This window comes from Trichechus manatus, unplaced genomic scaffold (assembly GCF_000243295.1).
Source record: "Trichechus manatus latirostris isolate Lorelei unplaced genomic scaffold, TriManLat1.0 scaffold00037, whole genome shotgun sequence".
NCBI classification, from domain to species: Eukaryota; Metazoa; Chordata; class Mammalia; order Sirenia; family Trichechidae; genus Trichechus; species Trichechus manatus.
The window spans coordinates 14,728,285-14,744,076 of NW_004443973.1; the positions used below are offsets into that span (position 1 = coordinate 14,728,285).

The following is a 15,792-nucleotide window of genomic DNA, read 5'->3' on the forward strand; positions in this document are numbered from 1 at the left end:
GAGAACAAACTAAACCTAAAGCTAGTAAAAGGAAAAAATAGTAAAAATTAGAAAAATGGTTTGGAAGAAGATAGCAGTGATGATTGCACAACATTATGAATGTAATTAATATCACACAATCGTACACTTAAAAATGGTTAAAAATGGCAAATTTTATGCTATATATATATTTTACCACAGTAATAAAAAATATTACAACAGAGATAAATGAAATAAAGAATAGAATAATACAGAGAATCAACAAATACAAAAGTTGGTTCTTCGAAAAAGTTAATAAAATCAACAAAACTTTAGCTACACTGACAAACGAAAAAAAGAGAGAAGATATATAACTAAAATCAGAAATGAAAGAGAGGACATTATTACCAACCCTACAGAAATAAAAAGAATTATAAGCGAGTATTATGAACAATTATATGCCATATCTCAGACGAAAGGGACAAATTCCTAGAAACACACAAACTACTAAAACTGAATTCAAAGAAATAGAAAATCTCAACAGATCTTTAACAAGTTCAGAGACTGAATCAGTAATCAAAAACCTCCAACAAAGTAAAACCCAGGACCAGATGGTTTTGCTGGTGAATTCTAACAAACATTTAAATAAAGATCAACATCAATCTTTCTCAAATTCTTCTAAAATATAGAAGCAGAGGGAGCAACCCTATAGGACAGAGTAGAACTGACTTGTAGGTTATCAAAGACTGTAAATCTTTACGGAAGCAGACTACCACACTTTTTTCCCACAGGGTGGCTGGTGAGGCTGAACCATCAACCTCTCAGTTAGCAGCAGAGCGCTTAACCACTGTACCACCAGGGATCCTTATAAGAAAGCTACTAGAGCTAATGAATGAATTCAGCAAACTTGCAGGACACAAAGTCCACACACGAAAATCAGTTTTATTTCTATAAGCCAGCAATGAACAATCTGAAAAGGAGAGTAATAAAACAATTCCATTTACTAAAGCATCTAAAGGAATAAAATATCTAGGGATAAATTTAACCAAGGCAGTGAAAGACTTGTACACTGAAAACTATAAAACACTGCTGAAAGAAATTAAAAGAGATGTTAAGTAAATGGAAATATATCCCATGTTCATGGACTGGAAGGCTTAATATTGTGAAGATGTCACTACTACCCAATGGCATCTACAGATTCAAGGCAATTCCTATCAAAACCTCAACAGCCTTTTTGCAAAAACGGAGAGCTAATTCTTAAACTCACATGAAATTGCAAGTGGCCTCGAATAGCCAAAACAATATTAAAATACAGGCTCAAAGTAAGAGGACTCACACTTCCTGATTTCAAAATGCATTACAAAGCTACAGTAATCAAAACAGTGTGATACTAGCATACAGACAGACATACAGACCAAAAGAACAGAACTGAGAAGAGTCCAGAAATAAATCTATATATCTACGGTCAACTGATTTTTGACAAGGGTGCTAATTCATTTCAATGGGGAAAGAATAATTTTTTTAACAAATGATGCTGGGACAACTGGATTTCTACATGTAGAATAATAAAACTGAACTCCTACTTCATACTATATTATGAAAATTAAATAAAAATGCATCAATAACCTAAACAATAGCTAAAACTATGAAATTCTTAATAGAAAATAAAGGAGCTGGGGTAAATCTCCAGGATCTTTTATTTGGCAATGGATTCTTAGGTACCATTCCAAAGCACAAGCAACAAAAGAAAACATAGATAACTTGGGGTTTATCAAAATTAGAAACTTTTGTACATCAAAAGACATGACCAAAAAATTGAAAAGACAACATACAAAATGGGTGAACATATCTGGAAATCATATATCTGATGTTTAATATTCAGCATATTTAAAGAACTCTTACAACGACAAAAAGACCAACAACCCAATTTAAAAATGGGCAAAGGATCAGAGTAGATATTTCTCCAAAAAAGATATACTAATGACCAACAAATATATAAAAACATGCTCAACATCATTAGTCATTAGGGAAATACAAACCAAAACCACTTCACACCCACTCCAAGGTATATAACCAAAAGAACCGAAAGAAGGGACTGAAAGAGATACTTGCATACCAATGTTCATGGTAGCATTATTCACAAAAGCTAAAAGGTGGAAACACTCGAGGTATCCATCAACGGATGGACAAACAAAATGTGGTATATTTATACAATGGATTATTATTCAGCTATAAAGAGAAACGATGTTCTGATATATGCTACAAAATGGATGAACCTTGAAAACATTATGCTAAGTGACATAAATCAGACACAAAAGGACAAATGCTGTATAATCCCATTTACATGAAACATCTAGAATAGGAAAATGCATAGAGATTAGTATTTACCAAGGCCTGAGGGGAGGGGAGAATGGGGAGTTACTGCTTAATAGGTACAGAGTTTCTGTTTAGGGTGATGAAAAGTTTTGGAAATAGATGGTGGTGATGGTTACACAACACCGCAAAGTTAATTAATGCCACTGAATTGTACACATAAAAATGGTTAAAATGGCACATTTTATGTTAAATATATTTTATCTCACACACACACACACACACACACACACACACACACAAATCACATTCACTGCGGCAATATGCTTCACCACTACGAGAGGCACAAGGGATTGAGAGAAGCTTATTCGTATTTTTCATTTTATACATACTTTCATGACACATGTTCACTGCCCGAAGCACGTGGAGTACATCACACTATTTTTCTTGTCTTTTTGCATATAGTTGAATTTCAGTAAGTTAAACATGTGTATGCTATGACTCCACTGTATAGCTCAGTTGTTTATAAATCTGTAACAAGTTCTTTTGTTCCCTACTAGTGCCACCACTTGCAGCTGAGTTGAGTTTCCTGCTTTTTCATTTACTAGCTACATGACCATTTTTAAGTAACTAAACATCACAGAGCCTCAGTTTCCTTATCTGTAAAATTGGGATAATAATTCCCACCTCTGAAGTTGTTTTGAGGATTAAATTTACACTGTAATTCTTATTTATTCTAAACTGCTTTGTTGATTTTAAATCAGCTTTCTCATCCAAGTTGTCACTGATTTTATAGTATTTGATCATATTCTTTTGATATTTCCTTTTTAAAAGTAAAACATAAACAAATAACCTTCAAAATAAATTTCTTTGCTGGTTTTCCTATTCTAGTCATTTCCCATTATCTTCTCTGGACCTTCTCCAAATCCAGTATTATCTTCTTTAAGATTCAGCATGAAAACTAGTGTTTCATTACTGGATACCTGCAGGAGCCATATAAATTTTTCTGTTCCCTTGCCATAATATACTTCTCCACAATGTTTGATAGTCTGTTGGTCTTTTTTTAGTATGACAATATAATAGGACAATACTGCTAGGAAGTAAAATCACAGTTATCTCTTTCCTATAGAGCGTGAATTAATGATCATTAATCAAAGAACCTCATGCCTGTTCATTTAAAAACTTATTTTCTTTGGAAAATTACATGGTTCTGTACAGTAAATCTCCACTACTTTAGTTCTCTATTGCTTAGAAGAGCTCACTGTTATCAGCAAACCAATGTTGTTTTTTAAAATGTTAAACAGTTCCCAAGAAACTTTGCTCTTCACACCTTACTCTAAAGTGCCTGATTACCCCTATCCCCTTCCCCTCTCTGCTAAGTTGATTTGATTGTTCTGTTCACAAAGTATAAAATCCGTTGCCGTTGAGTCGAATCTGACTCATAGCGACTGTATGGGACAGAGTAGAACTATCCCACAGGGTTTCCAAGGAGTGGCTGGTAGATTTGAATTGCTGACCTTTTCGTTAGCAGCCGAGCTCTTAATCATATACGTACAGAAATTAAACTTCTAAATGTGTTTGGTATAGAATAATCTTACCAGTACAATCAACCCAATTTCTGTGGATTTGAAAAGAAATAGTCAATGATATGATAAACTTCCTCCCTATCTTCACAACAGGGATTCCAAAAAGTGGTATTTGCATATATTGAAGAAAATGGTGTAATTGTATCGCTCTCTTAGTACTTAGCTTCTAATCCTGAAAGTATGCAGGAATCCAGTCTGATCAAAGGAAAAGTTGGGTAGAAAAAGAACTATGGTAAAAAGAAAGGGATGGATCAAAATTTAGGAGACCTGACATTCCAGAACCAACTGTGCCATCTATTTATGATGAAAGTGTGAGTGAATTACAGGCTATTTTTAAGAATCAAGCAAAAGTCTACATAGTATCTCTATCAAAAGACTGAAGCTGTCTAAACACTAAAGGTATTCCTATCAAAAAACAATAGAACATAGAAGTATATAAGAGTTTAAAAGAGATTATATAGAAATGGAAAGAGATAAAGAAGAAATTAAGTTTCTGAGGATATATATAAAGGATTACATGAACTTAACAGAGGGTTCTGGTTAGCATAGGAAGGGTTTTATTTAAGAGAGGAAAATGAATAATAATACTCAGTTTTGGTAAGGATGTGGTGACACTGGGAGGTTACATACTGCTTATGGTAAACTATACTTCCTTTTGGAAATTAACACAGCAACATATATCAAAAGGCTTAAAAATGTGTAAAACATTTTACTAAATAATGAAACTCGATAGTATAGAAACAATTAAAAACACATCAAACAACAGGCACAACACTGTTTGTTAACAGCACTTAAAAAAAAGTAAAAAATGGGAGGGAAGCCCCCAGACACCCTTTTAGCTCAGTGGTGAAGCTACCTCCGAGGTTCACTGTTCAACCTGGGAGTGGACAGCCCCGTAAAACCAAATGAGACTAACGAGGTACAGGGGTCCAGTGACAAGGGCCAGAAGGCAGAAGAGGACAGGGAAGCTGGTGATAGGGAACCCAAGGCTGAGTAAGGATATTGTTGATGTGTTGTGAGATTGTTAACCATTGTCATAGGGCAACATTTGTAGTAACGGTTAAATGAGAAACTATTTTGTTCTGTAAGTCTTCATCTTAAGTGAGAATTACAGCACAATTGGAAGAGCGTAGTCAATGTCACTGAACTGTGCGTGTAGAAATTTTTGAAACGGTGTATCTTTGGCTATGTGTAGTTTCACCAAAAAAAAAAAAAAAAAAAAAAGGGAGGCAAACCAAATGTCCAAAATAGGATTAAACAAAGCCCAGTAGGGTCAAACAATGGAATAACATATAGCCATTAAAAATGCTAATTAGTACTTAATGATGTATAAGGAAATTTATATCAAAAAGTTGATTATAGAGCATATGCAGCACCCTGCCTACATTTTTTACTGCATAGAAATAGGTTTGGAAGGTTATGTACTAAGGTATTGGTAGAAGACAGATGCTCTGAGAATGGGACTGTTTTTCTTCTTTATCTGTGCTTTCTAATTTTTCTCCAACAAACATGTAATAATATAAGTTGTTTTTAACTGAAAAAATAGGAAAGACCCATATATGGGCAACTGGCTGAATAAACTACAACATACACACACAACAGTGTACTGTACTATGCAGCTGTAAAAAAAAAAAGAATGAGAAAGACCTCTATGAACCAATATGGAATGATTTCCAGGACATATTATTAAGTGAAAAGAATAACAACAAAAAAGTATACAAATTATGTTATCTATTGTGTAAGAAAGAAGGTGAAATAAGAGGTAAGCATCTGCATATGTTTGCAAAATAAAATACAGGAGGATAAAATAGACAGTAGTGAGCTTGGTTATTAACACGGATGGGGTGAAAAAAGTGGGAGAATGGGAGTGACACTGCAGAGTTGTTTGTTTTTTTTGTATTCTTTCTGTCTTTTAGAACCATATTAATGTTTATAACTTAAAAAACAACAACAAACCAAGAGGAGAGGGGACAAAATGAAATATAATCAGAAACAAATGAACCTAACAAATTTCAAATGAATCAGAAAAAAGTACTAATCCAAGTAAGCAATATTTAATTAGTGGATATTATTCTTCGTAGGATGAGTATTTGTTACTCTCAGGACAATTATGGTTGCATTGCTTGTAATCTAGTCACAATAAATAATAAACCTCAAAACTAATTCTGACTTTCACAATGTAATGCTAGAGGATAAAGTATCAACTAAAAGATGACAAAGGCAGGCATCACAGTTAAATATTCTTGATTTTGCTGGCATCAAATATAATATATACATTTTTACAGACTTTATTGTATTTTTGGTAAAAGTATACACAGCAAACAGATTCTCATTCATACCGTGAGTGGGAAAATTTCAACAATTTCTACATAACGTTCAGTGATATTGGTTACATTCTTCACATTGTCAACATTCTCATTATTTCTGTTGTAATCATTCCCTTCCCATTAACTTATTCTCACTGCCTTCAAACTTTTCATCTGAGTTAGAGTAACTGCTCTACATTTGGTCTCAGAGAGATAATTTTTTAAAAGAGGACAGTACTCAAGTGTGACATTCTATACTTCCTGAGCTAACCTGCTACTTAGTTAAAAGGTGACTTCAGGGGATAATTTCAGTTCAAGGTTTAAAGAATATCTCGGGGCAATAGTCTCAGGGATTCTGCCAGTCTCAATGGGTCCAGTAAGTCTGGATTCTTTGAGAATTTGAAGTTCTGTTCCACATTTTTCCCCTACTATCAGGATCCATCTATTGTGACCCTGCACTGCTTTCTTCTGGTCTCAAAGTAGAGGACTCTGTGGTTCGTAAGTTATCATATCTTGATTTCCTCTCCTGTCCTCCTGTTTCCTACCCTCACCACACAAGTCAGGAACTCTCCAGACTAGACTACAACAGATTAAGGTCCTCTGAGATTAGGAGAGTTCAAGGCTTTCGAAGAGAAGACCAAACCTGTACCCCATAGGACACACACAAAAAAAATGCATGGTTGGCGGGAACCTTGGCCACAATTCTTCTGTAATTAGAATAGGAAAACTTTCAGAAGCATAGTTCAGCTCCCCATTTCAAGTATTTTCCCCTTTTCAACGATTTTCCTTTCCCCCTCCAACAATTCTCCACCCACTCACTGATCCCTGCCTTACTGATTAGTGATTAATGGCAGGCATACAGAGAAATGATGGAGGCAGAAAAGGGCTATTTTAAACCACCAGATGACTAATACTTACATGAAGAACTGTGAACCATTTGTATCCTTCCCTCTGTTGGCCATTGACAAGAGGAACTCTTTGTTATGTTTAACAGCAAAACTCTCATCTACAGAGAAGCAAAGTTTCAGTTACATTACAGGCATAATCCCCCTCCAAAATTCATTTTCACTCCTCTTCATATTTTATGTGTTCTTTAGAGCCTAACAAAATTTAGACAACCAAGTTAGGCTACGAAAGAAGAGAGAACCAAATGTTAATCCATTTTCTCTCCTTTTTAATTGTGTTTTAGGTGAACGTTTACAGCTCAAGTTAGTTTCTCATACAAAAATTTATACACACTTTGTTATGTGACCCTAGTTGCTATCCCTATAATGTGACCGACCGCATGTTCCTCCTTTCCACCCTGGATTTCCTGTGTCCATTCAACCAGCTCCTATTCCTTTCTGCCTTCTCATCTCGCCTCTGGACAGGAGCTGCCCATTTAGTCTCGTGTATCTACTTGAACTAAGTAGCACACTCTTCACGAGTATCATTTTATGTCTTATAGTCCAGTATATTCTATGTCTGAAGAGTTGGCTTTGGGAATGGTTTTAATTCTGGGTTAAAAGAGAGCCCAGGGGCCATGTCTTCTAGGGTTCCTCCATTCTCAGTCAGACCATTAAGTCTGGTGTTTTTACTAGAATTTGAGTTCTGCACCCTACTTTTCTCCTGCTCCATCAGGGACTCTGTTGTGTTCCCTGTCAGGGCAGTCATTGGTCCCTCATCTTCTTTTGGATAAAATATTTCTAATTTTCTATCCCTTGCTATACATAAAACCCAAGTATCACATCAATTCTCTTTCCATTTCCACTTTTCCTTCATGGTTTCTAAAAATGACTTTCTTTGCTTAATTAGCACACCTAAAAAAAATTAAACTCCCAAACAGCAAGAAAAAGATCTCAGATAGGATTCTTTGATATTTTATAATATAAAAATACTAATAATATTATATAGGGATACTAAATTTCACCAAATCCCAAAAATGAATAATGTCAAAATATTGAAGTATTTCCACATTCACATGCTCACAGAATTTGGGGCAAATGCTCTTTCACATCAATTTAAAAAATTACACCAAAAAAACTAAAATTTAGGGGGAAACTATAGCCAAGTTTTAGAATACCAAAGATATTAAAAAAAAAAAAAAGACTTCAAAGGAAAAAAAAATTTCCCACTTCTATAAAAGGCTTATCACATAAAAATTTTCACAAGCCTCCAGATTAGCTTAAGGTGGTTGAATTATTAGTGTACCATTTAATGAATAATCTTATTGATTAAATTGAGAATAATCAAATGAATAAAATAGAGAATATTAAAAATATAATTTAAATGCATATTTTTACCTTCAAAAAATCCTCCATAAATAGATTCCCCTCCTCGTCCGTTTCCTAAAAATAAAAAACATGGGCTCTTAAAACTCTCAAGACAGTCAGCTCCTTGAAGATGCTACCTAAACAAAATGCTTCTTATAAAGGGAGGCACTCAAATGATTTTGAATCAACAAATACGCAGAGGATCACAGCAACTCATTAAGATGTTAATTTAATACCAATACTGAGAAGATCTCAAACGTTATTTTCTCTATGATACAGTGATAAAGAACGTGATAAAGCTTATTAAGATATGTGGAAAAAAGAACTTTTACATTTTAATGATGATTACACAGGTCTTTCAGCAGGAATTAAAGTGTCTTTAAAAATACACTTTCAATGTTTTTACAATAAAAAAAGTATAGGTAAAAACTATACTGTAGAAAGGATTACCAGTTGTGACAAAATTAAACACATATGCTGATTTCCTAAGAGATAAATACAGTGTTTTGTTTTTTATCCAGAAGCACATTTCTGAAATGAATTCATGTATCAAAGGTAAATTTTTTTTTGTCTGCCCTCTCTTCTTTTATATACTTTTATGAGTATTTCTAATTGTTTGAGCAAAGACTAAATGAGAGAAGAAAACTGGACTACAGTCCCTAGTGACTTGCCTAAGTTTGCAATCTATGATACTTAACAAAGTATATATATACATATACACACACGTGTACACACGTAACTATATATTTGGGTATACCACATGAAACGTCGGCTTTTCAAAGGAAAAGTAAAAACATTATAAATTGAGATGAAACAAATTTACTTAATCAAAATATGCTGTTTTATGTTCAATTATCTTGTGCCAATGTGATGTTAAGCTATATATTCCTCTTTTAAAAAACTCTTCATCTTTTGAGACTGTAAACTGCTCAAATGCTTCAACTACAGCTTCTTGATTTGTGAATCTTTATTACATACGGAGAGTTTTAAGTGTTTGAAAAGGTGGTACTCCATTGGAGAGATGTCAGGAGAGTAAGGTGGATGTGGCAAAATCTCATAACCTAGCTCTTAATTTTCAAGGAATGGTTTGAGAAGTGTGTGGTTGTGCATTGTCATGCAGCAGAACTGGACCATCTCTGTTGATCAGTCTTGGCTGTTTTGACCTCAATTTTTCATGCATATGATCAATTTCCTGACAATATGAGTTTGCACTGATAGACTGCCCTGGTTACAAAAAAGAATAATGAATTATCCCTTTTGCAGATACCATATAGTCACCATAACCTTTTTTGGATACAGCAGTTGTTCTGGGTAATGTCCTGGAGACTGGTCTGCATCTAATCATTGCCCGATCATTTATTATTGTCAAACAGTATCCATTTCTCATCACAAGTAATGATAAGTTGCAAAAAAGATTCATTTTTGTTGTGGGCTATCAGCTCTGAGCACATCTCTAGACTTTGTGATTTCTGATTTTCCATCAATTCATGTGGAACCCATTTGTCCACCTTTTTCACTTCTCCGGTGGTACTCAAATGGCAGGAAACAGTCGTAGGAGATGCTCCCAAATCTGATGCAAGATTCTGAACTGTTGTTCAAGGGTTGCTTTCCACCAATTCTTTCCAATTGGTCTTCGCTTATGACAGACTTTGGTTTCCCTTGAGGCTCATTTTGAAAGCTCTCGTCTCCAGAGCAAAATTTTTAAACCACTGCTGTACCGTTCACTGATTAGCAACACCCTCTTCAAATGCCAAAATGATGTGTTTCTCAGCCTCAGTTGCATTATGTCCTAATTTGAACTCATATAAAAAAAGTAATCATGATTGTTCAACAGTCACCATATTATTGAGGGACAGAAAAATAAATGCTTCTAAGACAAGAACCACCTAGAAAATGAAGTCAAATGATTATGAAAGCTAGCCTCGTAATACGAAATTATTGGGTGTAATCTAATAGCCACTTACCGTAACATGTCTAATCACGATTCAAAAATGATTCATCTTGAATCCGACATTTCAAGTGGTATACTCTAATATATGCGTATATGTATACATGTTTATACACACACACACAATTACATATATGGAGTCCCTGGGTGGTGCAAAAGGTTAACACACTCAGCTGCTAACTGAAAGGTTGGAGGTTTGAGTTCCCCCAGAGGCACCTCAAAAGGAATGGTGATCTACTTCTGAAAAATCAGCCATTGAACACTGACTCTAACACACATGGGACTGCCTTAAGCCAGAACTGATATGATGGCAAATGGACAAACACACACACGAGAATGGCTTTCTTTTGTCAGAATCAGTCTTACCTTCACTGAAGTCACCACCTTGAACCATGAAATCCTTGACAACTCTGTGAAAAAGACAACTTTTATAATGTAATGGCTTCTGAGTTGATTTCCCTGTACCCTTTTCACCTGCAGAAAATAAAATTTAATAGGCTATTTAGTAGGAAGGAAATCAAGGAATTAGTATTAAAGCAAAAAAATTAATGATGCAAACTACTGCCCTGTAAAAAATGTCCTTGAGCTATATATGCTTCTTTAAACTACAGAATTTTCACTCTTCTCAGGAATTTTTTAAAAATTCATTTAAAAACCACCCATGTTTTTATGGAGAGTGTAGACTCAACCTCAGATAAAATCCTATTAGAACTAATATTTCTAAGAATTATTTCTATGTCCTAGTAAATACTGAATAATCTGCATGTTAAGAGAAGGAAATAATCCAAGAATATACATGAAGAAATGTAAAACATGGCAAATCAAAAATTAAAGGAAGTTACAATCAAATAGGACCACTGTTAGGGCAAATGAAAATGTCAACAAACCTGTACAAAGACAGCGGAAGTTCTCGCATGTTTTAGGGCATACATCAGAAAATAATTCAAAGACAACTCTTCCAGCTGAAAAAGAAAGTAGTTGGTTTAAACTTCTTTAAAATATTAAATGTTTGTGTATAAAAAACAAGAATATTAATTTTCTTACCAGGTTGATTGTTAATGGCAATATCAAAAAAACATCGAGGACGCTGAACCTTTATTCCCATGGCTCCGATACTTCAATCTGTGAGTAAAATAAAGTTAAAGGCAAACAGACTTAAAACAGCAAAAATTTTTCAGAAATTTCTGGAAAAAAAAATCTGTGAAACATAAACTAGAAAAGTAGTTTGAATTTTGACATTTACTTCCATGAAATAAACTACAGGGAGTATTAGCACTTTCTTTTTAGATAGCATTTTGTGAGACAAATAGAGAAGACTTTATTAAAAGAGAAAAGATACAGCCACTGTCATATAATTAAATTTCTATTTTACAAAGTAATATAGATTGCCAACCCAAACAGTAAAATGAATTATGTCTGTAGGGTTAGTAAACCCAACAAGCAGATTACCTTTAAATAGAGAAAGACAGAAGTCAAGGACAAGTGATCCAATTCTATTGCGCCTAGAAAACGAAAATGAGAGTTTGATTAAAATAGTGTTTTAAAAAGAAAAACATTCAAATTCATAAAGAATACCAAAAATAAATCATCCAGGAAAAAGACAAGTAGAGTCTTTTAAGAAATTAACCTACAGTAGGATTATATTCTGAGTTAAAGTACATTAAGTTTTATAACATGAGACTTCTTTCTGATCACAATCAGCCTTAACTGATATGCTAGTGTAGTCACAAAAAAGACCAACAAGGGAGACACCCTGTGTAATGGCTTTATCTATATAGCATATAGCTATCATTTAACAGAATTCTTTAGATAAGACATTTATTTTAAGGACTTAAAATGTTTGAATTATAATACTTGGTGGGGGATGACAGTGTGGGGTGAAGAAACAAAGGCATGAGGTATAAACAGTATCCAAACCAACAGAATAAAAATGACAGTTTCATCTGAGACTAACTGAAGTGTATATGCTTTCTAAAAATTATCATACCTAAACTAAGCTGGTAGTTTAGCACATAGTGTACAATATTTTAGGTCCAATGAGACTCTGAAAGAGCTATACTCTCCATTCTGAATAGATTCCTCCTCTTATCAGCTGAAAATTCTATTGAGATAATTGCAGATTCACATGCAGTTGTAAGAGTAATACACAGAGATCAGGGTACACTTTACCCAGGTTCCTCCAGTGTAACACTCTGCATTACTGTAGTATAATAATACCACAACCAGATATCCACGTTGATACAATCCACCTATCTTATTCCTATTTCCTCAGTTTTACCTGCACTCATTTGTGTGTGTATGTTTTTAATTCTATGCAATTTTATCATATATCCACCACCATCCCTTATCAATTTTATATTCCACAAATCACAAGTCAGAACACCTAACAGTAAAAGCAAGAGGAGGAGCAATAGCCCCTTGCCCCAAATTAACAACAATTTGGAAAATACAAATCATATGCATTCATTCGTTTAATGCTGATTATGTGAGTTAGGGATTAAGCTATACAAAAAATAGATTATGTTGTATTCAAATTCAGCCAAGGGTTGGTACATTCATTTCTGACATTACTGCATGGAAAATAGAAAAAAAAATACAAGTTTCTCATAACTTCCTTTCTCTATTTTATATTTCTAATAGATATAACGGATATTGGACTTTCTTTCCCATAAAACAAAGCAAAAAAGATACCTTGCAATCCTCCAGTAGACTACAGACACAGGCTTCCTTAGTACAACAGCAAAAAAGCCTTAGCAGTTTTAATATCCTGCCGAGTTTGTTGCATTAGTTTTTACTTTTATAGAATTTAAATTCTTGTACATTTGGAATTGAGAATACTGTTAAATCCATAAATCTGAGGAAATTATCTTATCTTAAAGAAAAAACATTAAATTACTACTTAAACCAAACCCGCTGCCGTCGAGTTGATTCCGACTCATAGCAACCCTATAGAACACAGTACAACTGCCCCATAGGGTTTCCAAGGAGCAGCCGGTGGATTCGAACTGCTGACCTTTTGGTTAGCAGCCTGAGCTCTTAACCACTGCGCCACCAGGGCTCCAAAATTACTACTGAGTACATGATTATTCTTTATTTTCTAAATAATTTTTGTAGGCCTTCTTAAATTCTCTATTTTGGGGGACAGAGGAAGAGAAGAAGTAGTTTATTTATTTATATATTTTCCTCCAAGGAAACTTCTACAGCTATTTGTTTAACTACAATGTCCCAGGTTGAGATTTCTATTCTTATAATACGTGCATAAACACAACACTGTGTAAAACATTGAAAATTGTTCAGTTACAGTTACTTTCCTATATACTATGTTATTTAAAACAAACTCCAAATTTGAAAGCCAGGCAAAAGTTATGAAAGCTCAAAAAATAATCCCTATTCTTAGATGAACAAGCAAGGGTAACGCAGTTAGGCCTAGCTTTCCACAATGGATTATCTAATATAGTAACAAAAGCACAAACAGTAAAAGACAAAATAACTAAATGGGACCTCATAAAAATTGAAAATTTTGTTATCAAAAGACTTCACCAAAAAAGTGAAAAGACAAGCTACCAACTGGTAGACTATCTTTGGAAGCCATATATCCAACAAGAATCTAATAACCAAAATATATATAAAACTTCGACAACTTCACAACAAAAAGACAAACGCAATCATAAAATAGGCAAAGGACTTGAATAGACACATCACCAAAGAGGACATTCAAATGGGCACCAAACACATGAAAAGATGCTCAGCCTCATTAGCCATCAAAGAGATGAAAAGCAAAACCACAATGAGATACCATTTCACTCCCACTAGGATGGCTAAGATTGAAAAAACGAACATTATTGAGGATGTGGGGAAACTGGAACCCTTATCCAGTGACGGTGGGAATGCAAAATGGTATAATCATTGGGGGAAAACAGTGTGGCGGTTCCTTAAAAAACTAAAAATAGAACTACCATATGACCAAGCAATTCCACTCTTAGGTATATACCCAAAAGACGTGAAAGTAGACACAAAGAGACTCGTACACCAATGTTCACTGCAGCACTATTCAACAGACAAAAGGTGGAAAAAACCTAAATGCCCATTAACAAATGAATGGATAAACAAAATGTGGTATATACATACAATGGAATACTACTCAGCCAGTAGGAGAAATGAACTCTTGATACATGCTACAGAATGGATGGAGCTTGAAGACATTATGCTGAGCGAAACACGCCAATCACAAAAGGACAAATATTGTTATGACCTCACTTATTGCTGTCAATAAATTGTACACCTGTAAAAAGCTGAACTGGCAAAAGTTACGTGATATATTTACAACGACTGAAAAAAAAAAGTATCTGCGGAGGTTGCTTACATGTAACCAAACACTTCATGGGATTTGGTTCCTTGGTTTGGAGATTTAGTGTCATGGTTTCATGGGACATCCCAGTTAATTGGCCTAATAACGTGTTTACTGCTTCTGTTCTACCTCCTAGTTCACTGCGTAGTACCTGGGATCTTAAAGCTTGCAAGTGGCCATCCAAGGCACAACAATTAGTCCTACTCACCTGGAGCAACAGAGGAAGAAAGAGAGTCAGGAATAGGAGAAGGATATGGAATGTGTGGCTAACTGCCTCCTTTGTCTGACACCAGAAGAACTAGGTGGCGCCTGGCTACCATCACTAAACATTCTAATCAAAGATTCCACAGAAGAATCCTGATCAAAAGGGGGAAAATACAGAAAAGAATCAAAATGTCATGGACTCTAGACTTTCTAGAGTTATGGAAGGTAGATGAACCCCTGAAACTACTGCCCTGTGATAATCTTTAAATCTTAAACCAAAAATATCTCCTGAAATATTCTTAAAACTGAACAACAGTTTAGCTTCACTACTAAAAAAGGTCTGCCTTCAGCATTATGCTCTTTTAAGAACTATCTATATGGGATCAAATTGACAACAGCAACTAGAAAGATTAGATAGGAATCTTAGCGGGCAGTGAGTTTATGTTAATGAGAGAGGAACAAACCAGAAAAGAAGATTGAAAACAACTTGAAGAATGTAATCAATGTCACTGAATTGTACATGTAGAAACTGTTAAATTGGTGTAGGTTTTGCTGTGTGTATTCTCAACAACAATAATAAAATAAATAAAATGTAGGGAAAAAAAAATCCCTAATTGTTGGCGATTTTCCAAATTTCACAATTCTAGAGCACAATAAACAATTCTACACTTCTGGGACTTGGAAATTGCAATGAATATCACCATTAATTTAGAGTTAAAAGACAACATAGTAAATGGAAGGGTACACAAAGGGAGTTACTAGGACAGTGGTTTGTTCTGTTTTTTTATTCTGAATGCTGCTTACATAGGTGAGCTTACTTTGGGAAAGTGTCTTAGCTACACTTAGAATTTCTGTATGTTTTGGTATGTTTACTTTA

At 34.5% G+C, this 15,792-nt stretch overlaps 1 protein-coding gene across 3 annotated transcripts in view; it reads right to left on the reverse strand.

Annotated features, from left to right (window-relative positions):
• PPIG (peptidylprolyl isomerase G) overlaps positions 1-15,792 on the reverse strand; it is a 59,329-nt gene that overhangs the window by 25,394 nt on the left and 18,143 nt on the right. For 2 of the 3 annotated variants that reach the window (XM_023730591.1, XM_023730592.1), the window contains exons 2-7: positions 11,813-11,865; positions 11,408-11,485; positions 11,251-11,325; positions 10,730-10,837; positions 8,446-8,490; positions 7,082-7,169 (exon numbers count right to left, since the gene is read on the reverse strand). In XM_023730591.1, the coding sequence (XP_023586359.1) occupies positions 7,082-7,169; positions 8,446-8,490; positions 10,730-10,837; positions 11,251-11,325; positions 11,408-11,468 (377 nt within the window). In that variant the 5' untranslated portion in view covers positions 11,469-11,485; positions 11,813-11,865. The other variant, XM_004375538.2, reaches the window with a different exon arrangement.